The sequence below is a fragment of the Engraulis encrasicolus genome, chromosome 6 (genome assembly GCF_034702125.1).
Source record: "Engraulis encrasicolus isolate BLACKSEA-1 chromosome 6, IST_EnEncr_1.0, whole genome shotgun sequence".
NCBI lineage: Eukaryota > Metazoa > Chordata > Actinopteri > Clupeiformes > Engraulidae > Engraulis > Engraulis encrasicolus.
In genome coordinates this window covers 37,238,369-37,265,868 of record NC_085862.1, presented here as the reverse complement: position 1 = coordinate 37,265,868, position 27,500 = coordinate 37,238,369, and the positions used below count along the sequence as shown (strand labels likewise).

The 27,500-nt window shown below is 42.8% G+C and overlaps 2 protein-coding genes across 2 annotated transcripts in view; one reads left to right on the top strand and one right to left on the bottom strand.

The window, feature by feature from the left end:
- alkal1 (ALK and LTK ligand 1) overlaps window positions 1–8,620 on the bottom strand; it is a 16,075-nt gene extending 7,455 nt beyond the window's left edge. Inside the window, exons 1-4 of the mRNA XM_063200219.1 lie at window positions 8,490–8,620; window positions 7,851–8,129; window positions 4,835–4,909; window positions 3,449–3,532 (exon numbers count right to left, since the gene is read on the bottom strand). Coding sequence (XP_063056289.1) covers window positions 3,449–3,532; window positions 4,835–4,909; window positions 7,851–8,118 — 427 coding nt within the window. The 5' untranslated portion in view covers window positions 8,119–8,129; window positions 8,490–8,620. The remainder of the gene's footprint in view (window positions 1–3,448; window positions 3,533–4,834; window positions 4,910–7,850; window positions 8,130–8,489) is intronic.
- A 4,519-nt stretch (window positions 8,621–13,139) lies between these two features.
- The window catches only part of zgc:153738 (uncharacterized protein LOC558115 homolog), a 21,191-nt gene continuing 6,830 nt past the window's right edge, over window positions 13,140–27,500 (top strand). Inside the window, exons 1-10 of the mRNA XM_063201504.1 lie at window positions 13,140–13,306; window positions 13,584–13,911; window positions 14,209–14,328; window positions 19,476–19,667; window positions 20,025–20,096; window positions 21,820–22,025; window positions 22,378–22,462; window positions 22,990–23,100; window positions 23,274–23,349; window positions 25,668–25,774. Of these exons, the coding sequence (XP_063057574.1) occupies window positions 13,296–13,306; window positions 13,584–13,911; window positions 14,209–14,328; window positions 19,476–19,667; window positions 20,025–20,096; window positions 21,820–22,025; window positions 22,378–22,462; window positions 22,990–23,100; window positions 23,274–23,349; window positions 25,668–25,774 (1,308 nt within the window). The 5' untranslated portion in view covers window positions 13,140–13,295. The remainder of the gene's footprint in view (window positions 13,307–13,583; window positions 13,912–14,208; window positions 14,329–19,475; window positions 19,668–20,024; window positions 20,097–21,819; window positions 22,026–22,377; window positions 22,463–22,989; window positions 23,101–23,273; window positions 23,350–25,667; window positions 25,775–27,500) is intronic.

The following is a 27,500-nucleotide window of genomic DNA, read 5'->3' as shown; positions in this document are numbered from 1 at the left end:
ACAAAGGTTAGATTATGCTTTTCATATACTTGCATGCGAACCAAAATTAACTGAAGGTCAGATTCTTGGCAAGTACAAATTCATATTACAATTCATCATACCCAAAGCAGTACAAAACTCTTTTCTCCACCCATGACTCTCTGTTTTATGATTTCTCTCTCCAAGAAAATGCTGTAACTTCACTGTAACCCCCCCCCCCCCCCTTTTCTTCTGGGGGTGGTGGGTAAACCATGTCCAGGATTTCAGAGCCATAAAACAATCAGTTCTGAGACTGTTCCTTCACCATTGTCACTGTGTGAAATATGACGGCAGAAAACGCAAATCCTGCACACAATAAAATCATCATCCGCATGATGACAGTCAGAATGCAAAGCGTAGGGCATAAAGAAAAAAAGGAAACTACTAGGATGACAAAAAAAAAGAATGTTTATAGATTCCTAAAAAGCTTGAGACAGTGGTTGAAATGTCTCACAGCAGTTGGGCTATGTTTTCGGTAAAGATAAAGATTTTCGACGTATATTTCAACAGTGCGAAAGGGATGTCTGACAGCACCCTGGAGGACAGTGAAAAGAGAGCTTCAGGCATTCTGGGCGGGTCTCTGACACGGGCGATAAATCTAAATGGAGGTGGACTGTGGGCCACATCAGGGCCAGAACGGAGTGATCCGTGCCGAATCTAGACTTTTAAAGCCGCTGTCAGTGAATGATAATTCATAGGCAAAAAAGTTATACCAAAAAGGGTTTCGGTTTACTGAACACCTGATTTGCAGATAAGAATAATGGCTAGACACAGTCCAGCTGGAAAACATTTGAGAATGCTTACAAAATAAGCAAAATGCAGACTTTCTAGTATCTTTCTCTTTCCCTCCCTCTCTCTTTCTCTCTCTCTCTCACACACACGCACACACAAACACAGGCACGCACGCACAGACACACGCACTCACGCACACACACAGACACAAGCACTCACGCACGCACACAGACACACACACACACACACACACACACACACACACACACACACACACACACACACACACACACACACACACACACACACACACACACACACACACACACACCTCTACATAACTGATACATCATAAAGTGGAAGAGGAAAAGTAGACATGAACAGCCATGTTATTTTGACAACCCTTCTCAAAGTATATTATGTTAAGCACTACGCTGCATACTGTGTAATCTAAAATCCCTCATGGCTAGTAAGCCCATGTAGATTGTTTAAGAAAATAATCTACTATTTCACATGCAAGTCTAAAGCAGTTGGTGACAAAGCATTACAGTCACATTGGGGACTTACAGGGTTATAGAGGGTAAGGCATGACCTGGCATTTTAATGACATGGGATAAAAGGTCATTAGACTTATAACACTTAATGAACAGCCGCATTTCGTCTTGAGGTGTTACACTTATTCACTTTCCCTCTTGCAAATGAAACACTCTCTCTGTTGGCGTGTTCAGGCCAACAGAGAACCGTGCCGGTGCCCATTCCCACGCCTAATCTCTCTCTTTTTTGTGTCTTTTACGACTTTATTTGACAGGACAGTTTGAGAGGTGGACAGGAATTGAATGGGGAGAGAGACGGGGAGTGGTACCCGGGTAGGGAATCGAACCCAGGTCGGCCGCATAGCAGTCGAGTGCCCTACCGGTTGGCCACGGCAGGGCCTTGCACCTAATCTCGAACTGACTGACATGTTCATGCTCCAAGCCTGAGCATTGGGGAAGCAGAACTGGTTTGCGATGCAAGCAGAAAAATACTCTGGTTTTCTCTGTGAGCTGTCACGACAACGTAGACGTCAGTAGGTGCATCCGGGTAATACATGGTCACGTGTGGTAGAGGTAATACATGGTCACGTGTGGTAGAGAACACAATCAGGTGTGAACGTTGGTTCCAAACATGGTGCGGGAGCAGGCACTGCCACTGTAACCGAGTTCACAGTTCGCCAACTTGCCACCTCCCAGTCAACACATACGTTCGGAATGGGAGTCGCAGTACGATACCGCTGAGCTAAAGGGTCTGTCTGATAGCCCAATGCTACCGCACTGTATTGAGGCTTCAGGAGGGATGTTTACTAACGTTCCACACCACACTGCTAGCTGGCCTCCCTTACACTTACCCCCCTAAACCTCACTCCAATCTCGGGTCAACGGCACCACTGTAACCAAGGTGTTCCCGCACAGTTCTTCCCCCTCGGGGCCGCAAACTCGCCACCTTGTCAACGCATCGGTTTGGCAATGGGAGGCACAGTACGAGACTGCTGAGCTAAATGGCAAGTCCGATAGCCCAACGCTACTGCACTGTATTGAGGCCTCGGGAGGAAGGTTTACTAACGTTCCACGCCACACTCTGCTAGTTGGCCTCCGTTACACCACCTTTCTGGACGGCCTGACAACAGCATGTGAGTGCAGGATGTCAATCGTGACTGGGTACGCTGGTGGCCTCAGGGACCATGGGAAAGCCTGAGGACCAATGACAGTTGTTCTCCTCGTACCCATCAGTCTTTTTTCAGTCCACAGTTCAAAACAGCTTTTTGGTTAGCTCTGCCATAGGACTTAATGGCCAAACATTTTCACGAGCAGTAAGAATGTTGATGAAGTGGTAGCCTAGGTCCGCTCATACTAACTGTAACCAAGCAGCCATTTTACAGATCTTTCTTTTTCAGAAAATCTACAATTCTACAACCACATCAATAACACAATGCCTGTTCAAAGATAACCTAATGTCGCCACCAAAAAGTCCAGACCATAACGCCATTGAGAATCTTTGGAATGTGCTGGAGAAGGCTTTGCACATCGTTCAGACTCTACCGTCACCAAGACAAGATCTAGATGAAAAATTAATGCAACACTGTATGGAAATAAATTGACACTGCAGAAGCTTATCGCCACAGCTAATGACACAGCAAATGCATGCTATAATAAAAGCTTAAAGGTGCGCTGTGTAGGATGGTGGAAAGAGTAGGTGTTGCAACTATGCTGCTCATATTTACTAGTATGACCAATGTACAGTAAGTTTTGCAGAAAAAAAGTCAATTTTTGTACATTCAAAATGGCGGACAATGGAGAAGACCCCTCTTTTCATGTATGAAAAGTCCAATTTTCCCAGTCATAATTAATACTTAGAATTTGATGGTGGTGGTAAGTAAATGAAAAAAAATGGTGAATGGACAGCATGAATTCTGGAAATAAACTACTAGAAATATTACACATTGCACCTTTAACTTTTTGGAGTGTGAGACATTTTTGTGGTGGTGTCTTCATTTTGTGTGTACGGTATTGACATTTTGGTTTTGGCCAGATTTCATTAATCAGATATTTTTAACTGATTGATTTCAGTTTTCTTACATTAGGCTACATTAGCTACATTGTGACTCAAAGCAAAAGGAGTAGAATAATTGGATGTCTGGTCGGAAAAGTGATTGTGTACTTACATGCTGGTCTTGAGCAATCCCTTGTATTGTAATAAAGTCTCTGAAAATGTGTTCTGCATTCTGCTGAGAACTTAACTGGTCCTGCTTGAAAAAAAGAAACTTTAATCAGGATTAAGGCCTCACACTCTTACATTTCTTTGACACACACACACACACATACACACAGGACAGAAATCATGAAATAATACAATGCCTGAAATGGGCAAATGTCAAAGTTATTATAATCTATTTTTAAGTGTGAAGTGTTCCTACTGTCCCACGCCTAATCTTGGGCAATGAGCCTGAGATCCGTCAGAACTGTACAGTACAGTATATATTTCATTTTTTCTGGTTATTGTACATGTTGAACTATGAACTATGCTCATGCCAAAACAAATCACTGTAATATTTACAGACAGGTATGCTTTATATCTGTTGATGACATCCAAGAGATTGACGAAAAGTTAATTTACGGTATTCTTGGAGTGTGTTCATTCTTTGAGAGTCCCAAGTAGTTTTGAGTCACTCAAATGTTAATAACCAGCCATGTGTTTAGACCCAGAAGGGGAAATGGTGCCAGGGCCTGGCATCAAAAGGGGTCAAAGGACTTAACGATTTCTGCAAATGTGCTGGCAGCCTCATTGAGGCAGCTTCCGGACAATGGATTTTCACACCAACTCCTGCCGCCTGCTCTGGTTTTACACACAGATCCTGAGACAAATAAGAGGCTTATGTATAAGCATAGGCTACTTTTCCTACCTAGACGCTGCAGCTGGGACAAGTAAAGTATTTCAGCTGCTGCATGAGTGCCTCCAGAGAACTTTGCCTCTGTTTTTCCAGGGCACTTTGGAAGAGTGCGCGCTGCTGCTGCTCCCAAATGCCGTAATGCCGATACATTACCAGTTTGGCACTGCTCTAAATAGAAGCAGAAAATGAATCGTCCACATCTTAATTGCTCTGGTGACTTTCTTTCCTACTATACAAAACATAACCCTGTTTTTTATATATATCTTTTGTAAATAGTCCACAGTATGTCAATAAAATGCATATCAAAATAAAATGATTTCTATGCTGCTCGTTTGTTTTTAAGTATCAGCTGCAGGCTTCATCTATCACTGTTTGAATTGTTTATGTCTTTACTGGATACACAAGAATTGGGTGTTTAATAGCTTCTCGTAGTTTCAGTTGGGAGGGCCCAGGACATTATTTAGCAAGCATGTCTCAATGCACATTGTCATCCTTGGTGCAAACCCTCAGTCACCAGAGAGGTCCCAGGAAAATGCCTTAAGGCTACCAGCTTTGAGGTTGATTATCCTCTGCAATGGACCAGATTGGCAGGCAGTGGGCTTAGTACTATGAAGTCATTATGATCAGCTATAGATTATTCATTTGGGAACCTTTGCTTACCTGTAAAATGAGTTATGAACCTGTCTTTCAGGATTGCTTGCTTTTCAGGCAGGCTTGTGTCTCTTGTGACAACTTCTAGAAAAAAGAAGTTGAGCACCATTAAACATATATTCCTGCGATAAGCGTACAAATGTAAGGGTGTTGGAAATAAATAAACCCCAAAAAAAGCACAAAGGAAGTGGCAAGCAAGCATAAATATTCAAATATTCACCAAATATCAAATCTAAATATCAAATATCACAATTAAGATGTGACAAGTTAAGGGTGTGTATCAGTTATATGTCTTGTTTACTTTTACATATTATAATGATATAATGATATAATGAAATTAATTATATTATGAAGAGAACCATTTGGGTGTGCCACCCACCAGTTCATCAAATTCAGCCATAACATGTCAAATTTGTCAAACCACAATTGATGCACTTGTACAGTATTTTCAAAAACACATAAAATTATGCACAACCATGTTCTTTCCTAATTGCTTTAAATCTGCAGCCAAGATGACCCCAATACAACGTCCCACACATGAGCTAAGCAAAATGGTTGTCAGATGTGTGTGAGCTAACTCAATAAGTAGATTATCACTTACAATAATGCAATGCTTATCAGTGTCAGAGACATAAATCCATGCAGCTTCTAATTTTAGCCCTAGACAGAGAGGGGGGAGAGCCATGAGAGAGTCTGTACTATGATGTATGAATCTGTGATAATCCGTCTCATCGAATGAACGCAAAGTATCCCATAGATAGATATGCCGTCTGGAGAACACCAATCACACCTGGGTAGTTAGCTTGCTCATAATCATGCAATGAATGAATGAGCCTTTTATGTCACTGCATGGCCTACATCACCACGTAAGACTTGTCCCAGAACGCAGGGCGAGACTTACGTAATAGCCATGCGTACTCTAGATGATCAGATGAGCTGTGGCGTAAACCTGGCTTTAGATGGGAAAAGTAAAGTACTGTACGCTTTGTACACACTTACTATTGGAGGGGATTATTTAACGAGTTCAATAATGGTCCTTTAGCATAAAGTGTCCAATTTAATTATCGTTTTCAACTATATGCATCTGGTTTTCCTTTTGCTTCACACAACTCATCTCACTACTTGTAAAGCAATCTAACTTCAATTAAACTTTCTTTAACTGAACATGTACTTTTACATTATAAACAGCAGCCAATACACTGTGATGTGCAGCATACTGTACAGCCTGGTTTGAAGTTTTCATGCAATGCTTTTACCCTTTGGCATTTCTGTGCTTGCAAATCACCATGTCCACGAATACAAGCCTGCCGCTATGCTTCTGAGAACTGTTGGATATTCACTTCAGTGTCAACTAATGTGCTACCCCTATACTATTCCGGGATGTCGTTGGCAAAAAATCACAGTACACATAGAGAGAAGCACAACCACAACATCCTTTTTGACAAGTCCTTTGCTGACAGACCCCAGCATCATCTGTAGCCAAAAGTGAGAGAGAAAAAATAACAACAGCTTTCTGGAACAAGAAGGGAGCTGTTGACATATTTCCAAATGAACAATTTCCAGACATCATAATATTTTCCTTATATACGTATCTCGAGCCCATTCTAATCTGCAGGTGGAGGGCGTGACATCAAATGTGGCCAACCGTTCAGCGAGGAGCGTGTCTAGGGCAGGGGCCTGCAAGGGATTTGGATCATACCATGAACAAGTATCGTATAATATGATATGTCTGTATGGAAAGTGGAATCACACCAGAGTTGCAATGTATAGGCTCCTGTTCATGTATGTAGCCTATTTCTTCACTACAAACTGGATGAGAACATTGGCAGTTGCAATACAGCCTCTCATGCCAAACCCAGACTATCACATACTGTATTCTGCGGCCTCTCTTACCTCCGCCAGTGCACTAGATTGAATATTGCCATACAGACACTTTGCCTAAAAGCATATATTGGACATAACGTATGGAGTGCGACTGATACCACATCAATGGGTGCTTTAGAAGAACAATAGCCAAGAATGCTGTTAAAGTTTCAGACCATGCAGTTATTTTTCAGAACCCTGCAGACCTGAAGGCTAATTCTATTACATACCATTTCAAAGCAAACGAAGTCCATGCTTATAAAATCAGCAAATTGGTATCAATGTGTAATCAGTGGAAAGAGTAACTCTTTTCACGTAATGCAGCCATCTGGTTTAACACACACACACACACACACACACACACACACACACACACACACACACACACACACACACACACACACACACACACACACACACATTGGATGCAGCCAGTTGCATAGTTCTTAGGGCTCTCCTTTAACCATAACATGATTCAGAGAGGTGTTCACAAAATGTAACGCATGATAGAGCACTTTGGTGCATTTCACATAAAACTAAATTGTGCAATACTCTGTGAAAAAACATGAAACGTCCCCACAGCAGTGGAATGTAGTACACATATTTCTTTCCAGAATTCCAAAGGAGGCCATTCAGAGAGCTAGCTAGGTCATATGATGCTTTATGTAAAACCATCTAAAGAACTTCTCTTAGATGTGTAATTAAGATTATGAGGCAGGGCCATGTGTGGAAGACAAAGGCCTGGCATGATATGGGCAACAAGTACTTTTTACAAATCATATCCTAATGTAAAATAAATAAATAAATAATTGGAATTCAGTTGACCAACAAACAAGGTTAAGAAATGGTTCACAATGCAAATTCCAAAGCAGAAAACGTATGTGAGAATAGGCTACATAATGAATAGTTGTTCACATTAACATCCCTTATAATGCCTTCATCATATTGCCATGGCATGCATGGTCTGGGTGATGAAAACCCTTTCACAGCTGATGCTAAGAGTACTACAGAGTCAAGTTGGATTTTAGACTCAAATGTGTCTAAACCAACAATATCGCAGTGTCTTTTCTCGGAGGCGGTTGGCTGCAGCTTAGCAAATTCTACCACAATCCTACGAGGAATTTCTCAAAGTGCCATGTGCAATAACATCGCTATAGCTTACCCATCGGTCTGCTTCTGTCGTGCTTGGGGGAATACGATGCTTTTTCACGCGAGGAAAATTTCAAGTCTTGAGAAACAGTGAATAGGCCACTGGTGATGCGCCTGGAAACAGGCTTGTCCCGCTGGTTGTCTCCAATCACTTGCAAGATTAAATCCAACAGAGTTCGTCTCTCTTTCAGCTTCACCTCTTTGCTGTCCATGCACTGGCTCGAAGTTATGAGCATAATGATTGTACACAGAAGTATGTGCCATTTCTTCTCTGTCTGCATGGCTTTGCAGCCTAAAAACAGAAGACAAAGGGGGAGACCTGTCACAAAGTTTAAATGCACATCGCCCCTAACAAAAGTGAGAACTATGAACTCATTGTGCGGTGTCATTTTAGAATGGGAGTAATATTTACTGACTAGAACATTAAACAAATCAGGCCGACTTATTTTGCAAGAGTAATTGTTAGATTCACATGCGCATTTTATTCGCATTACACTTTTACGCATTGGGTTATCCAGGCAACCCAAATGAGTTACTACAGATATAAAGGTATATAAACTACTACTCAAGGTGTAAACACTGCTATTCAAATGCCTGTTTATGGCAACAACTAAATCGATGATTAAAAAACAACTTTGCAATCACAACTTACACGATTATCTTTCGTCGATTTAAATGCGCTGCGAGGGCGTACTGGATGGCAGCAGAATATCGTTGAGTCTTCAAAAATGCAATTCCAACGGAATGCGGGCAACAGGTTCCTTTGAGTGTCTTTCCTGGGCACATGCGTCTCGTTTTATACGTTCACTGTGAGGTTCTTGAATGTAACACTATCGATTTCAGGTGGGTGGCAAAAGTAGACATCTTTCGTTTAGATTTTTTTTCAGCTCTCTCCCAACAGACGCCCCTCCTTTTGGTTCGAAGTCATCACGAAACTTCACATAAAAGTAACTTCACTTGTGTCTTCCTTTATTTGAAATGAAAGACTTTTGACAGAAAACATACTGCCGAAACTCTGCGATATGTATCCATATTTCCAAATGGACTCTCCAGCGTGCAGGTGGATAACAAGGACCCAGGCTACGAGGTATAGCCGTCCATAGCGGCTTATAGCCAAGCTGACCTATTACCATCGTGTCATGTTTTTGCTCATGGATGTTCGGGTCTTGTGACTGCGCTAAGTACGGGAACATGCCCTGTCCTGGAGAGCACGGCGGGTTCTTGTCTTGATCGCCTCACTGGTATGCGTTTTTCTTTATTTCTTAATGGGAAAAGAAGAGTATTCAATGTCTTCCACCACTTTACTGTATTTTGTTTCTATTGTTAACTGTGTTATTGACTGTTTGCATTGCATTTTGTTTGCAACTGTATTCGTTCTGCATAAAAAGCCTACATTTGCGTTATTTTAAATAGTCTCGGGGTGTTACCCTGCAAAGTTTGATTGATGAAAAACTGATGGTTCGGTATATTTTAATGTGTCTTTGATAGGGTATTTGTGAACTAATGGCGTGCAGAGCCTCAGGTCCGGACAGGTGCGCAAGCCCATAACTACCATGCAAAGTGCAAAGACTCGTGTCTTTTTAGCCATTGATGTGCGCAGCTATTCTGGACTTTACGGTCCCATTCACTTCAATTCATTTTTTTGGCGTTTTACATATTTCGGACCGTGCGGACGCCGCTGTACTCGTGCGAGGAAAACAACAATTGTCTCGGGTGCTAAACATGGTCATGGAACGGCTTGCTTAACCAGAATGGTGTGTGTTGTGTCATTTCGAAGATAATTAAAGAAAATCTTATTACAATGGGATTTCTCATAGGCATGGTTTTGCATGTCTCCTATCTCTTTTCATGTTGACTGAGCTATCACCGTTACAAGTTTACAAGGTGCACAGCGCACATATGTATGCATACAAAAATGAAGAATACATTTCACAGTGTAATTCTGCAAATAATTCACTTCAAAGTTAAGTGCTATTACATAGGCACCATGGTCATCAATATGTGTGTAAGAACAAGTGAAAAAACAAATCGGTCAGTTTGTCAAAGAGGAGACGGTAGATATGCACCATAATACACAGTATTCATCGAAATATGCTCATGAGTTATATGCTGAAGAAATACTGTACGCACAAATATCTATTTACTGAATTAGACTAATCATGGCCTATCAGAAGTGAGGTAACATACACGAGTGTAAAAATTATCCTTTGATGGGCCTTGAACCCACAACCTGTGGAATGGTAGGCATGACTTCATCCACTAAGCTACCACAGTTTCAGTAAAATTTGTTTGACCAGAAAACTTCTTGTTGTGCACATTATCACAGCACTAAAAAATCATATAGGCCTACAATCATTTCTTCATCATACTTCAGACAATGAGGTAATGGTGCAGGGAAAATATATTTTATATGATTTATTGTGTTAAAATGCACAACGACGACATATCTGTCTGGTCTTAACATTTCTTATGAAACTGTGGTAGCTTAGTGGATGAAGTCATGCTGTCCATACCATAAGTTGTGGGTTCAAGGCCACTCAGCATTCAACTTTTACTCACGTGTATGTTACCTCACTCCTGATATAGGCCTACATTATAAGGCTTATTGGGTAAATAAATATTTGTGCCTTCAGTATGTCTTCAGCATATCTTTCAGGAGCATATAGCGACACATACTGTGTATTATGCTAGATATCATCCACAGTGTCTGCTTTGAGAAATTAATCATTCTCAATTTGCACTACTTATTACATATGTGGTATGATCTGTTAACTTCAGAGTTACTTATTTTCAGAATTACAGAAAGTTCTGATCATTCTGCACATTGTAAAGATGAAATGGTGATGACGCAGTGAACATGCTAAGAGATATGAAACCTGTCCAATCATGCAAATGACATCCCACTATAATAAGATTTTATTCAATTTTCTTCAAAACAACACAACACATTGCAGAAATTCTTGTAGCCATCATATGTAGGCCTATAGGATGTAATGGAAGCATTTACACATTGTCAGATTCAAGATTTCAAGATTCAAGAATTTATTGTCATTGTCAAAAAGGCAACGAAATTGTGTTTGGGGTACAATACTTAGTAGTAGCAGGTTTCCAAGTAAAGTGCAAAACGAGGTAAAAGTGACACCAGTGCTTGACCCCCCCAGCCCACTTAAAGTGCAGCAGAGATTAAGTGCATAATACAACACCCCCCCCTCTCTCACACATGCACGCGCGCACGCACGCGCGCGCACACACACACACTCACACACACACACACACACACACACACACACACACACACACACACACACACACACACACACACACACACACACACACAGAATGTCCAAAGGATAGATGGATAACATTTAAGACAGTAATGTTCCTCAGCAGTCCTGCAAATTCAAAAGTCTAATGGCCTGGTGGTAAACGCTCTTGGCCAGTCTTTCGTTGCGGCTCTGAAGGGACCTGTACCTTCTACCCGAGGGTAGCTGTTGGAACAGATGGTAGGCAGGATGTTATGCACTGTCCGTAGACAGCGTGTGGTGTAGATGGTACTAATCTCTGGGAGAGGCATTCCAGTGATTTTCCCTGCTGTTTTCACCACACGCTGGAGTGCCTGCTGATCTGCTTTGGAGGAGCTGGAGAACCACACTAGGAACCCATAGGTCAGAACACTGCTGATGGCACAGTTGTAAAAGTTCACCAGCAGTGGTCTGGGGATGTGGTAGCTCCTCAGCTTCCTCAGGTAGAAAAGGCGCTGCTGGGCCTTCCCAACAGCAGAGGCGATGTGGGTGCCCCAAGACTCTCTCTCTCACTCTCTCCACCTCCTCTGACCCGATGGAGAGGGGTTTGTGATGCTTCGGCTACTTCTTTCTAAAGTAGCGCAAGCACCCTTTTCTCACAGACCCTTGTTTTGCCCTACAGACAGACTTGAAGTACTTTGTACATGGGCCCATCTAAAACATGCAGTACAATGTTAAGATTTTGTTTGTTAATTCTTAACCTACAAACATGGAAAAGACAGAGGAGATGGAAGACATTGGAAACGTATTGAATGTAGCAATCCCACTACAATAGAAACAACATGAATTGTTTGCCAATTAATGACTATATGTAGTAGCCTAGCCTATAATGCAACATTTGTTATATAGCCTAATAGTGAGTTCAATTGAATCCGAATGTCTCAGCGTGCCCTACAATATCGCCCCCCTGTGGCCACATTAGCTAATGAAGATAATGTTGCTTGAGTGATGTGTGGCATGTGCATTATTGAGGAAAGAGACGTAGGCTATGTGCCGTCAGTATTTTTCCTTCATATCATTCAGAAGCATGGTGTGATGCATACTTGGTACTATGGTGCGCATATCTACCATCTCCTCTTTGACAAACTGACCGATTTGTTTTTTCACTTGTTCTTACACACATATTGATGACCATGGTGCCTATGTAATAACACTTAACTTTGAAGTGAATTATTTGCAGAATTACACTGTGAAATGTATTCTTCCTTTTTGTATGCATACATATGTGCGCTGTGCACCTTGTAAACTTGTAACGGTGATAGCTCAGTCAACATGAAAAGAGATAAGAGACATGCAAAACCATGCCTATGAGAAATCCCATTGTAATAAGGTTTTCTTTAATTATCTTCGAAATGACACAACACACACCATTCTGGTTAAGCAAGCCGTTCCATGACCATGTTTAGCACCCGAGACAATTGTTGTTTTCCTCGCACGAGTACAGCGGCGTCCGCACGGTCCCGAAATATGTAAAACGCCAAAAAAATGAATTGAAGTGAATGGGACCGTAAAGTCCAGAATAGCTGCGCACATCAATGGCTAAAAAGACACGAGTCGTGCAAGGCCGAAACACAACTTAAGACCTTGTATTTTTCATGCATTTTTCTCAAAACCCATACTGCCTGTTTGTTACCAGCATTTTATCACAAACCTGAGGCATTGCCTAAGCTAAGATACAAATGTTTACAATGATCTAATCTCACAACCTTTTAACTTGTAAAACGGAATGTTTAGCTCAATACTGTTTTTCCACAGTTGGTCATGCAGGCCTACCAAAACGCAATGTGGAAAGTACGCACCATAGACACAGACCAATTGCAAACGTTTTATACTTAGTTATATGCCTATTTGTACAATCATTATAGTGTAACTAAAGGTAAGTAGCCTAAATAACCCTCATGATACACTCAGAGACAGCTAGATCATCAAGCAGAGTATGGGCGCGCGTGCCACTGCGCGCATTCTTGACACCTGATCCACACATTCTCATGCGTCAGGTTTCCATGGAGACGACGTTCAGTAGTTTACTCAGTTGAGTTGATAAGGATACAAGCAGGGTGTTCCTTTAGGACTGTTACATTTAACAACCACAGATCAAAAGGAAGTCGTCGTCAACGTGCTGGTAGTTGTTGCCATTCGCTGTTGAGACTTTCCGAATGTCTCACAGGTCAGTAGGTCAATTACGCGTCATGAATTAACAGCTAACTGTTGATCTTAGCTCGATGGCTAACACAGATATTGGCTCGCCATGTGCCATTTGATGTGTGTATCCTTATAGTTGTAATTTAACAATTTACTCTAACGTTGGCATAGGAAAAATACACATACACTTTACTTAGACACTTGAATCCGTTTGACCAGGTCATGCCGCCGCTTTACATCTTCTTCTTGCCATGTCATGTCTTACTTGCTTCATTTCTTCTTAATGTATTCTTTTCCTCCAGCACGTACAATAAACTTTGGGCTAGTGCCCAGAGTGAGCTGGACAGTCTCCTAACCCAGGAGATCCCTGCCCAAACAGCACGTCCGGAGAGAGACCGAGTAGTCTTCTTTCAGCGCCTGGCTACGTTATACGTGCGCTATGTCCAGATTTTCAGGCACTTGGAGGAGGCATACGACCAGATCATACATCCTCAGAAAAGGAGGGTGATTCGTCAAGTTCTGGATAGCGTAATGGGTAGGGTGGTGGAACTTAAAAATGAGATGGTGGAGAAAGAGTTTTCAGAATATCACTACATGGATGATGTTGTTCAGGACTTGAAACTGACACCAGTGAGTATGCAGTGCAATAGACCCTGTTTCCATTGTGGATAGGCCTAAGCATGCCCCATTAATACTTACTGTGTAGCCTTAGTCTAAGTAAATCTGCCAGTCTTAAACATGACTTTGTTGCTTGGTCAAGGCTACTATTGCACATAATTTCACCATCCTTCCATGGATAAAACCCCTCTATATACACCGTTGATGTCATGGCATGACATTTAAATGATTCTGCCATTCAGTACTGGAGCCTGACATGTTGTGTCTGTTTCTCACCACACTGTTGCATTTTAATTGTTTTATTTACAGGAGGCCATTGAGATTCCTATTCCGAGATATTTTATCAGTGAACGTCATAAGGTCCTCCAGGACCGAGCCAAGATGCTAAACAGCATCCTGGACTCCATGGGGGTGGTGGACAAACCGAAAGTGAGTTTAACCCCTTAAGACGCACCCCCTTTTTCAGACTTCATTTGCGAAATTGGCATACCCAATTTGAAAGTAGCACAGATCCCACATGGTTGTAGATACATGCATGTGCATGTACCCATTGTAAAGGTAACACTCTCAGGTTTATGCCTAAAGTGTCAGTATGATTTTATGATGTTCTATCAGAGAAATTCTCAGTTGTTTTGAATGGAATAAAAATATAGTTTTTTTGTTCCCGTATAGCATCTTTTCTTGAAAATGACTGAGATTGACAGCTCCAGCAACCTGTCAGCTCTGTAATGATACATTGAGACCAATGACACAAGTGTCTGCTTCCAACAGCAAAAGAAATGGAAGAAAAATACCAAACTATGAATATTTTATGGGTTTTTTTCTCTTGGTATACCCATGCGCTTTTGTTGGGTACCTTTTGGTGATGCCCAAGAACCCTTTTTGGATAGGTAAGAAGGACACCAGAATCAAAAGCCTGTAACTTCAGAATGCCACATGCTAGAAACACAGTTCTGGTTTCTATTGAAAGCTAACATCTTGGGGCTTCCAATCATGGACTTGGATTGGGTGCTAGACATTTTGGATTTGATTGGCATAAGCATAAACTCAAAAATATCATTTTTTCTTATTACGTCTATGGGGGTATTGATGAAAGAAAGGCTAAAACAATTGAAGTATGAACAAGTATATTTAATAAAATAGTAGAAATAAGAAAGGCAAAATATTTAAAATAATTAAAAATCAACTATATACAAACAAGAACATAACATAACAATATCAATATAACTAATAATACAAAAACTAATACAGTGTATAATACAGTGTGTGTGTGTGTGTGTGTTGTGTGTGTGTGTGTGTGTGTGTGTGTGTGTGTGTGTGTGTGTGTGTGTGTGTGTGTGTGTTGTGTGTGTGTGTGTGGTGCAAACCATGCCATGTGGCAATGGAAAAGTGTGAAAATGAAATCCAGTCCGGAAGTCCAGCATCATTCTTTCTTCCCTTTGTGTGTGTGTGTGTGTGTGTGTGTGTGTGTGTGTGTGTGAGTGTGTGTGTGTGTGTGTGTGTGTGTGGGGTGTGTGTGTGTGTGTGTGTGTGAGTGAGAGAAAGAGAAGTGAGGGGGAGGGGGGAGTCCTACAAATTGTTCTTTGTATGCCACTCATTGTAGCAGTCCCTCTTCACCGTTAAAGCACAGCACTACCTGGCATGAAGTGCACTCTGTGGTGCTCTTCAGGGAACAGTTCACACACCTCCCTCCTCCCTGCTGTGCCATCTTCCGTGTAGTGCCTCAGTTTGTGATGTGCACCTTGGGGAGCTGGAGCAGGTGATGGAGGAGGGCCAGTTGAAGGTGACCCCGCTGGCCTTCAGCTCCAACACCAGGGCCTCCCGGAACGCCTTCTGTGTAAGGGGGGTCTCATGCCTCTCTGCTGCCATACAGGAAATGAAGTACAAAGGCGTTCACGATGGCAATGTCCAGAAAGTGAATAGAAGAACGTTCCTGTGCCACTTCTGTCTTGTGAACGGTGTTGTAAAACCCGATCATGGCATCAGAGAGGTCCACTCCCCCCATATGTCTGTGAAAATAAAAGATTACAAAAGTTTTGTTTAGCACATAGCATTACAATCATTGGTGGATTGTTACATACCCTTGAAGACAAAATAAAATAATGTATCTCAAGTACTTACTTGTTATAATCAGTGACAGCTGGTGGGGCAGGGATGGACTTCAGCTGCCACCGGCCATCTGTCCCTCTGACCCTCCTCTGAACGGTGGTCTGTGGGTTGTGGGCTGTGTGCATTGTGGAGCACAAGCGGAACGTCCCTCGTGTCATTCCCTCTGGACAAAAAGAACGGGATCATCTCTTATCCAGCGGATGGTACCACGTGGTGACTGAGAGGTGAGAGCTCCTGGACGTCTTCTCGGGTAGCCTATTCGCTGTTCTCTAATTGTTCCACAAGCCCATACCTTCTCGGCCAGGAGGTCCTTGAACAGGGTAGGGCTAGTAGCCTATAGAAGTTGTCCACATAGAGCTTATAGCCCTGGCCAAGCACACGCGTGTCCACGAGATTCATGACTGAATCATAGCTGAGCCCCTTTTGAAGTGCCATGTTTCTCCCCTCATATACAAAAAAGTCCCATGTGTATCCGTTTGATGAATCTGCCAGCACAAAAAGTTTATACCCCCACTTAGTGGGCTTGTCTTTCATATACTGGCGGAGGATGGAGCGGGCTTTTGATTTCACCATCCTTTCATCCACTGCAATGTGTTGTTGGGGATGGTAGTGAGCTTTACACGCAGTCCTAATCTCGTCATAGAGAGGGCGGATCTTGCACAGACGATCGTAGGCCTGTGTTCCCCTCCTCCTGTCATTCTCTGCATCACTGTCTGGGTGGCTAATATGCAGCATGCTGGAGACAGCTGCAAATCTTCTCTCCCGGACAACATAGATGTGGGGAAGGGGAAATTGTAAAGTTCGTTCTTCGCCCCAGTAGTCCCTTACAGACTTGGCCCCAACTAGGCCCATGTAAAATCACCATACCAAATATATGAAAGCAGATCCTCCAGGGACATCTGATGCCATCTATGAGGGTGGTTCCTTTGTCCATATATGTTAGAGTGATTTACTATTGTCTGTAGGGTGTTTCTGTCATGAAGAGCATGAAGAGTTGCAGTATGGGTGTATTGCACCCCCCCACGACCTGGGGCCCTGGAGCGCGAGCGGGTTTGAATGATTGGTTGTGGTGGTATGATGTCATCCACGTCCATCCCCTGCCATGGCTGACCATTTCCCTCTGGCTCCTGTCGCCTTCCCTGTCCTCTTCCTCTTCCTCTTCCTCTTCCTCTCCCTCTTCCTCTGCCTCTCTTGGTGGCAGGTGTGGCGCTGGATGGCTGCGCTGCTTTCCTCTTCCTTGCTCTGGTGGTAGCCGGCGAAGAGGCTGATGGTTGATCGTCTCCTTCCTCCTCACCAACTCTCTGCCCCTCTTTCTCCACCTGGCTCTCCTCCTCCTCCCCCTCCTCCTCCTGTTCAGGGAGCCAGTCTGCATCAGAGGATCTATGTGGAAAAAAACACAATATAATTGCAAATTATTATTTCATGTAACATTCAATTTGATGTACCGGTATCTCTCTCTCCCTCCCTCTCTCTCTCTCTCTCTCTCTCTCTCTCTCTCTCTCACACACACACACACACACACACACACACACACCTCCCCCCTATCGCACTCGGTCACTAAAAGGTGAGAGACTTTCAATGGCCCCTTCCCCCATTGCATACACTTTGTATCAGCTGTGAACCAAACACACACACACACACTAGGCAACAGGTAGTATAAATACAACATAAGCACAATTCAAAGCATTTACATTAGGCATTATGGATGAAAACAGCTAAACATATTCGTAATGCAAATTGCAACATGGCAACAGCACAATGTTCACCCAGAAAGAGAATACATAGTACAGACAAATGCCCCCATTCATCCATTGCCTTCACACACAAACAGATAATCATAGCATACACTATAGGTTACATGCAGAATGAATACAATTAGAAAGCATTTGCAGCCGTAGTGGATGAACAATCGCTGTATTTACATTGCAACATTGCAACACTGCAACATCTCGAATGCGGTCCAAAACGCACAATGCAACTAGCACTAAGTACAATCCAGTAGTGTAAATGAATATGTGACATCTGTTTACATTCAGTGAAAGTTTAGAAAAACAACACTTACATCTCCAAGGCTGGATCGAGTCCTTCCAAAAATGCCACAGAGTCAACCGATGACATGCTCCCTGCGTCGGACTCTTCGTCGCTGGATTGTAAAATCCATTCGGCTGCCTGTTGAGCAGTCATCTTAGTTGGGCCAGCAACATTCTTCTTCTTGCTCGTTGCCTTCTTACCAGACATTTTGCACGCAGTAGACTGTCTGTAAGACTGTACGCAAACTGTATGTCCCGTGCTGTCTTCCGAAGTCTGTGTAAAGTCTACTGTTCTCTCGCGTAACGGTGCGTCCTCTCAAAACTCTACAGCTTGCTGTTTACGCGAAGCAATTACGCAAACATCGAAAACAGCAAGTGGGTGGTTCTCTGTAAAGTCCAAGGCAGTCGAGTGATAGCTCGTTTGAAAGCTTATGAATCTCAACTATAATATTCAGTGACTCATGAAACCCGAAAACTCTCACTGTCCTACGCCAATGGCGAGGTAAAGACGGAGGTCAGATTTGAATAGCAGTGGCCCTATTGGTCTTCAATCGCCTGTAACTTTCCATAGGAGGATCCGATTGGCTCGTGGGTGGTGTCAATCAAAAGCTAAGACCTTCGAGAACATCATTCAGGCACTGTTTTGCGCATTTCGTGCGGTGGAGTGGATTCCTTCGTCTTCAAAGACGCTTGCAGTGAAGAAATACAATTACACAACGTATGCAGGAAGCCAGGAAACATTGGGATTATCACAAAAACACAAGGATTTGAAGTAAATGGCCTGGATATTCCAACATTGTGGACACTGGATGACTCAGAGAAGAAATCTTGGACCATAAAACATTCGTTGGGAATATTGAGAAATTTTCAAAGGTAAGTACACCCCGTTTTCGGTTGCAATTTTGATGACATCACACACAGAGAAGATTAGCCCACTGTTAGCTGTGTGGAGAGTGTTGATCTTTGAGGATGGGTTCATATGAAAGCTGACGTTCTCAGCTTTCGAACGGTGTGTGGTATGACCATTATAAGCTTGTGTACAGTCTATAGGACAACAAATTCTTTATTTTTTTTAAAACAAAATGGCGGCATCGTGCCGTGAGCGGCACAGTGCGGCTTAAGGGGTTAATATATTCCACCTCCTTTTCCCCCTCACAACATACTTTCGCACTGACATGTCTAAAGGCCAGAAAATAGTCCTGTGATGTTGTGACCATCGCTAGAGTTGTGGCTATGTTGTGGCTGTCTCACCAATGAGCTTGGCTCTGTGGTGTAGCAGTCAGAGCCTCAGTTTGGTACCCCAGAAGGTCTTGTTTCAAGTCCCAGTAGGGCAACGCTACTCCCCTTCACTACAGGTCCAATGTTGGTAGATATGTTGCTTTGGATAAAGGCGTCTGCTAAATATAATATGATTGTACTCTTTTTTTGTCTCTCTAGCCCAAAAGAGACCAGTTGCTGAGCGTTGAGGAGGCCATCAAGGTGATCCAGGTGGCGGAGAGGGCACGGCAGGGGCGGCTGCGTGCCAAGTTTATGAGGGAGATTCAGAGGGACGAAGAGAGGCAGAGGAGGGCCAAGGATCGGGACCTGGGGGCTGATGCTTTTGCGCAGGCGGTGGTCTGCATTCAGAAGGTGCGACATCTATCTATCTATCTATCTATCTATCTATCTATCTATCTATCTATCTATCTATCTATCTATCTATCTATCTATCTATCTATCTATCTATCTATCTATCTATCTATCTAAATTCAGCTCTGAGTTAGCTGATGGTATGAGTACTCAAGCCCCATACACCGGTTATTGACTTACAGAACAGTTATTCTGTGAGGTCATCTGTTGGTTGTGAGAGGGTTTTTACTTCTGAACCAGGATTTCAACACCTACTGACTGCACAAAGTAGGAGACAACCACAATGTAGTGTAAATGGGCAATCATATCAAATAGCAGATTGTTTGAATTCACCAGCTCACTTTAAATTGCCTTCAGGTCTGGAAAGGTTTTGTTCAGAGGAAGAAGACCAAGAGAGAACGCGAGGAGGAGATGATCTTTTTGGGCATGGTGAGTTTTGCTGAACAGACACATATTTTACACAACAGCACAAATTATGTTGAACTAAATGAAGTTGTTGTCGTGAGTTAAAAGTTGTCCAATACAGCACAGTATACAGTATTGTGTGTGTGTGTGTGTATGTGTGAGTGTGCGCGTGCTTGTGTGTTTCCCCAATTACATTTATGTCAACTATGCGAGTTGTGCATCTGATTCGCAATGCGAAGCATGAAATATGAAGTTGAGTTTTTTTGGTCAGTTTGTGTCCCACCAGCAGATGGAGCTCTACTCATTCTTTTAGTCAGCAGCCCATTCCAATAACTCTTCACAGTTTCTGCTCTCTGATTGACAACCCAAGTCGTGCACTCCCTTTCAAGGAATGCTTGTATGATTGAAATCCTTAAGGAATCATAATAATGTAATATTTGTCGCAAAGGTATTGTTATAAAAACAGTTTTAACAATAATTTGTAAATCATTAGATTCAATTGTAACAAGGCTTGCCAGAAAACAACCTGGTCTGCAGAACATTTAACCGATGCCCCGTACACTATGCTTTCCCATGCATTCCCTCTATGTCCTTTACCATGTATTCCAAATACTTTTTCCTTTTCCTCCAGCACATACGTACAATAAACTTTGGGCTAATGCCCAGAGTCAGCTGAATAGCATCCAAACCCAGGAGCTTCTTGCCCAAACAGCACGTCTAAAAAAGAAACTGTGAAGTCCTCTTTTTGAAATGTTTGTTTTGAGGCTTTTTAGCTTTTATTTGACAAGAGAGTGAAGATGTAGAGAGGAAACTAGTGGGCAAGAGAGATGGAGAAACGTCGGGAAATGACGCAGGCCAGATTCGATCCTGGGTCCCCATGGGCATTGCCCGCTTCAGTGTAACGTAGGCCAACTAGCAGAGTGTTGTGTGGAACGTTAGTAAACCTCCCTCCCAAAGCCTCATACAGTATCAGTAGCTCTGGGCTATCGGACTGGTTCTTCAGTCCAGTGGTATCGTGCTGTGACTCCCATTGATGTGGTGGCGAGTTTGCGGACCCGAGGGGGACGCAGTGTGCAGTACTACGTCGGGTTACACTGGTGTCGTGACCTGGATGGGAGTGAGGTTTAGGGGGGTGAGTGTAACGGAGGCCAACTACCTGTAGCAGAGTGTGGCATGGAACTTTAGTAAACCTCCCTCCCAAAGCCCCATACAGTATCGGTAGCACTGGGATATCAGACTCGCGCTTTAGTCCAGCGGTATCGTGTTGTACCTCCCATTGACGTGGTGGCAAGTTTGCGGACCCGAGGGGGACGCAAGTGCATGGTAATACATCAGGTTAGATATGGTATGGTGTGTTAGCAAGCTGCAGCACTTTGAAACCGAGAAGTTTTCTTTCAGTGCCTAGCTACAAATACTTTGGATGTTAGCGTTCAATTCCCTCCATCACAGGCTTAGCCATGCCTCAAATGGCCGCACTGTTATGCCAGGGACCCGGGTTTGATTCGAGCCTGAGGTCATTCCTCCATCCTCCATCTCTCTCTCTCCCACTTGCTTCCTGTCTCCTTTTACATAGTCCTATAGAAATGAAGGCCAAAAAGCCTTCATCAAGGGTATTTGGTACAGTATGTGTATTTGATAGTACACCATCGTACCCTGTGTTTGATTGTTTTGTAGCATTTGAAAAATGATAAAAAAAAAATCCCTTCATCACATTTTATTCCATCACATTTTATGGTCCTCTCTTCAGGCTATGGCCTCTGAGGGAACAGACCCCCTGAGCTTTGCGGTATCGGTCTACGGCAACCGGGCCCAGCGGCGTCAGAAACAGAGCCAGCATGAGGAGGACTACCAGAAGGCCATCGTCACCATCACCGACAAGCTCAGAGACCTTGAGGGGCCAGACATCAAAGAAACCATGAAGGAACAGATTCGCCAGTGGTTCATCGAATGCCAGTGAGTCATTTAGCGATGCACACAAATTACTGATATTGTTATGAATTGATTTAGCCATTTCTAGTAATAGGCTTGCTGGGGCATCCAATGAATGGACCCTAATGTCTCCAGCTAAAGTACAGCTGAGACATTAGGGCTAATCTACTGACTACTGTGGGGTACTGTTGCAATTTTCTGTGTTGTAACTTGCTATCTACAGAAGGATCTACAGAAGCACTACAGAAGCACTGAGATAGTGAAAAGTGAAGAAATATGAAGATGATTTTAATTTTATTTTATTTATGAGTATGTCACAAAATATTTTGCCTTTTTTGGAAGTGTAATAGCTACATATTCTTCCCCTGGTTTACAGCGATGCCACAGGCTCTTTTCCTGACTATCCAGAGGTGGAAGAGGGAGGATCGGCCCTCATTTTTGCTGAAAAAACTCCACAGCAGGTTTTGATATACCTTATAATTTTTTTTAGAATGGGCTAGTACTCGCTAAACACAGCAAAAAGATTTAAAGGTTATGACATAGATGTGAAGCAATGCAGGTTAACCCATTGATGCATAAAGCACCTGCAAAAAAGCCCTTTTTAAGAGAAGTTGTCTTCAGCCTATAAAAACCTAATATCTTAGCCTCTGAAGCACATTAAAAACATGCAATACGTTGCATTTAAACGCAAAGGTCCTTATCTTGCATTAGAATGTGTTCATTCAGCTCTAACGCACCAAGATTGTTAATACAATTGTCTCAAATCTCATGAGCCTGAATGTTGCGTCATGCAGCTCCAGGCGCCAGGGCCAATGTTGCGCAACGCAACGTCCAGCATCAATGGGTTAGAAAAATACCACAAGAGAGAACCAACTACAGGGCATCATGTTAATGAATCATGTTGACTGCCTGCATGTTGTTGCATAGAGTCATAAGCTGTTGCTTGTTCCACGTGGCTTATGATAAATCATCTGCCCCTTGTTTTCAGTTAATGGAGGAGTTGGCAGCAAAGGAGGAGGACGATGCCAACAAGAAGCCCAAGGGAAAAGAGGAGAAGAAGGATAAAGGGAAGAAGGACAAGGGAAAAGGAGGAGAAGAGGTGGGATGCTGTACTGTATGTGCTGTGTGATCATCATCCTCATCATCATGTTGTGTTGCTGAGTGAGATGGGATTTGAGTTGGTGATGAAAGCCAGTGTGCACTGCATGTTGGTTTTTTGGATGACAGAAGTCTGGCACTGAGTAAGGTTAACAAGGCTGCGTCCAATTACAGGAGGAGGAACCAGGCTTGAAGATGCTGCCCTCAGCTTTTCTGAAGGACCTGGAGACTGGACACAAAACTTTCAGCGGTGTGTTAAAAGATATACTATTATACTAATCGTGTAGTAGTATAACTTACCACTGTACCATACCTGTCAACTTTGAGCTCCCAAAATCTGGGGAAATTCCCATATTTTAAGCCAAAATTTTCTAAAGGCCAAATTCTGACAGTCAACCGGATGACAGAGACGGATCGGACGGTGCGTACTACTCTGCTTTTCACAATAGCGCGCATGCAAAGACAGTACTGTCTAAAATCCCTCAGCACACGTTTTACAGCGTGGAGAACCAGTGCAATGAGCGCAATGAGTTTCTTCTTGTTGTTTTGTCGCACAAGTTGTCTGTTCGTGCAAAACTTCGTGCTGGTACAGGTTGTGATTAGGTTAATCGCATGATTCGCTGTTCCGAGGCTGTTTTATGCACTGCATGAACTGACTGTTTCTGAGGAAAAGACTGGGCACACAAGCGCTACGGCGCTCGAGGGTGACAGCCCGTATTTTCAAGGAACTTCAATTCTTGATGTCATATCTGGCATACAATCTTCTGGCAGGTAGCTTGATAAGCAAGACCCTCTGTAGCCTATCTCTCTTCAAGAGGGGGTGTGGCTCGTCGGACAGGGCCGTGGGTAGGCTATTACTGGACCCACAGTGTTTTTTGATAATGTGAAAAATCCGGGATATTTCCGGGAAAAAAATCAAATCAGGAAGAAATCGGGAAATGAGTCAAAATTAGGGAGTTTCCCAGGAAATTAGGGATGGTTGACAAGTATGCACTATACTATTCAAAAGTTCAGGATTACTTCTAGGGGCTGGTAGCAACAGGAATACTTAGCAATTTAACAGAAAAACGTTGAACACTCGCTTGCCTTTTTCTTTTTTTTATTATCAGAGCAAACAACACGTTTTGCCTCTACAGTGTCAGGCTCGTGCAGAAACACAGGAACAACTCCTGACAGGAACAATTCCTTAGTGAACGCTTTATTTGCTTTAATAATAATAAAAAAAGAACAAAGTCAAACATGTGCACTAAACCTTTTTTCTTTTGTTTAAGTGCCATTGGATTTTCTTAAAGGGACACTGTGCAGGAAATGGTCAAAAAAGGTACTGCAACTATGCTGCTCATTGAAACCGGGCTGCCTGTTGCCAAATTTGATCTTTACATGGAAGTTTACTATAAATAAACAAATATTTTCTAGTGTGGTCCAAGTACAGTCATTTTTGCAGCTAAAAATGGCTATTTTTAGAATTTCAAAATGGCGGACCATGGAGAAGATCCCCTTTTTCATGTATGAAAAGTGCATTTTTTCCAGTCATAATGAATACTTAGAATTTGATGCTGGTGGTAAGTATTCATGAAAAAGGTAACATTAGTGAATGGGCAGCATGAATTCTGGAAATAAACAACTAAAAATCTCACACAGTGTCCCTTTAAAAGCATATTTGCTTCATTAATTTCCAATTATTGATTTCTTTATTTAATTAATGCAACTTGTGTGGCAATAGATGTGATTGTACCACCAAACTTCTGCTACTGAAAAACATCAATGACCCACAAACGTCTTAAGCTGTAGGGGTGGACATTCTTCATTTTTATTATTTTGTTCATTGTAGATAAATGATAATGTTTGAATAATGAGGGTTTAATTGCAGTGATGTGTCAAATAAGAATCATTTTTAATGTGAAGACATTTGAATCCCACTTCAGAGCAGAGGTGATTCAGTGCATTAAGAGGTGATTCAGTGCATTAAGAGTTCCAAGTGTGACAGTGGAGCCTGTTAGTCATCAGACCACCCTAGCATAGCTGAGTCAATGAAGTCACCAGGCTGCTGTCATCAGTGGACTATCCTGTTGATGCAGAGCAGTAGTGACACTCCAAACTTACACCACGCACGCACGCACGCACGCACGCATGCACGCACGCACGCACACACACACACACACACACACACACACACACACACACACACACACACACACACACACACACACACACACACACACAGACATATACATTATCCCTAATGAGTTATCTGTATACAAAGTCAATATTTTTACCTTCACTGAGTCTGTAGGGTAGGGATGTACCGATGTGAACATTTTGGCTGATACCGATATCTGATACTGATATTGCGGTTTTGGCTGAAAACTGATATTAACCAACAGTGTAGGGATCTGTAATGGGTTGTAAGTGGATGTCCTCAGTGTTATTTGGAGCTGTGCATAAATACTGTGTAATAAACAACAGAGTGGAGCTACAATAGTAGAATAGGAAAAAAATAATCGAATCACCACTTAATCAAAGTCATTCCCATGAAAGTTGAGTTTGTGTGTCTTTGCTTGCTCACAGAGGTGTGGGTCAACCGCGACGAGTCCAAAAACTTCAGCCAGAGGCACGAGGTGGAGCTGATCAAGGAGGAGAAGAGGAAGGAGGTGGAGGGTGAGATCCGCGTGCAGGTGAGGACTAAACCATAAACCCCCACGTCATGTTGATATAGGCAAAGATAGTCAATGTGGTAGACAAAAACAAATCACATCACACGTCTCCAATGCAAAGGAGTTGGGGTCAAGTCCAGTCTCCTAAGGGAGAGTGATCCTCTCTTCCTTCTTTCCTCTCTTCTTTTTTTCTGAAGAGTTTACTGTTGGCTTGCATATGATGTGCACTACGGCCATCTACAGCGCTAGGTTAACTTTTTTTTTGCAAAGTTATACCCACAATTAAATATTGCGTCCTTTTCAAATGTGTTTTGAAAGGTTTTGAATGTCATTTTGGGTAGCATGAGAACCTGTTTTGCCTTTTGTTTGAGCAATAGTCTAATTGATGTGCAGAGCTTAAGGGGGAAAAAAATTAAGCAGTTGACAAGAACTGGAAATGTGGGGATGAGTGACCTGCACATTGGTTGTGTGCAATATACTGTATATTTTGAAGCATACAATCAGTGTGCAGACCGCTCTCTCACATTATAGCAACTACTTTTGTCTGGCACATGGATTATTTCCATGGTGGATGTGTGTATGCACCCCAGACTTTCAAATATGTTGGAATACAGGAGGTTACCTGTTGAGCAAAGCTACTGTACCAAGCCATCATAGGGTTTGAGTGTGGGTTATTACACATTACATTACATTACTTTATATTACATACCGGTACATTACATTACTATGTTTGATAGCTCAACTCAAGGAAGTAAGCAGCCCATCTGTATAGAACAATCCCACCCCCCACCCCGACCAACCATAACCCTCGCCCACACCCCCATCATCCTCCATTGGTGGGTCACCATCAGTGAACGCCATGCGGACTAAGTCATCCCAACAGGAGGAGCTCTGCCTCAGCTCGGCTTATTAGTGTACCCATGAATGTGGCCACTCAAACATATACATGAGATTGTATGTGAACATGAGGTTGCATGTTTTAATTGAATAAAGACTATTTTGGGGCCCAATTGGCAGTGTGAGGCAGAGGCAGACCTGCCTCTTTCGATTGACTGACATTTTTGTCGAGCAGTTACTTTGGATGTTGGGCAGCTATGGCCTAGTGGTTAGAGAGTTGGTCTTTCAATCTAGGGGTTGCCAGTTCGAATCCCCCACGACCTCTCCCTACACCTCCATCCATGGCTGAAGTGCCCTTGAGCAAGGCACCTAACCCCACATTGCTCCAGGCAGGGGCGTAGCACCAAATTTGGGGCCCTAGGAACAACTTCTTTCATGGGCCCCCCTACTCACATACACAGCCCCCCCCCCCCCGCCGCGCGAACGCGCGACTAATATTGTCATCCTCCTTGCCTTCCTCAGAAAACCCCTCTAGGCCTATGCTTTCCTCCCCTTCACTTGAATCATCCTCATTTTCAATCATATGATAGCCTATCACAGAACAGACATAATGTCATTATTTTTCACATCACCAGTTGTGAAAAGTCTGCTATCATATTCATAGAGATGACTTTTAATCACTTCATCACTATGGTGTGAGGGGGAGGAGAGAGACTGGTAAATCTCTCTTCACAATGCATTTAGCCTAATATTTCGTGCACTAAGGAGACATGAGACATTGATATAGAACTGAACTTTCTTCAATAGGCCTATGCATCACTGAACAGAAACACACGCGCTCGCGCACACATTCATTCACTTGCACTGGCCCGCTGCACGCACCCGCACGTCATTTGTCCGTTAGTTGTTT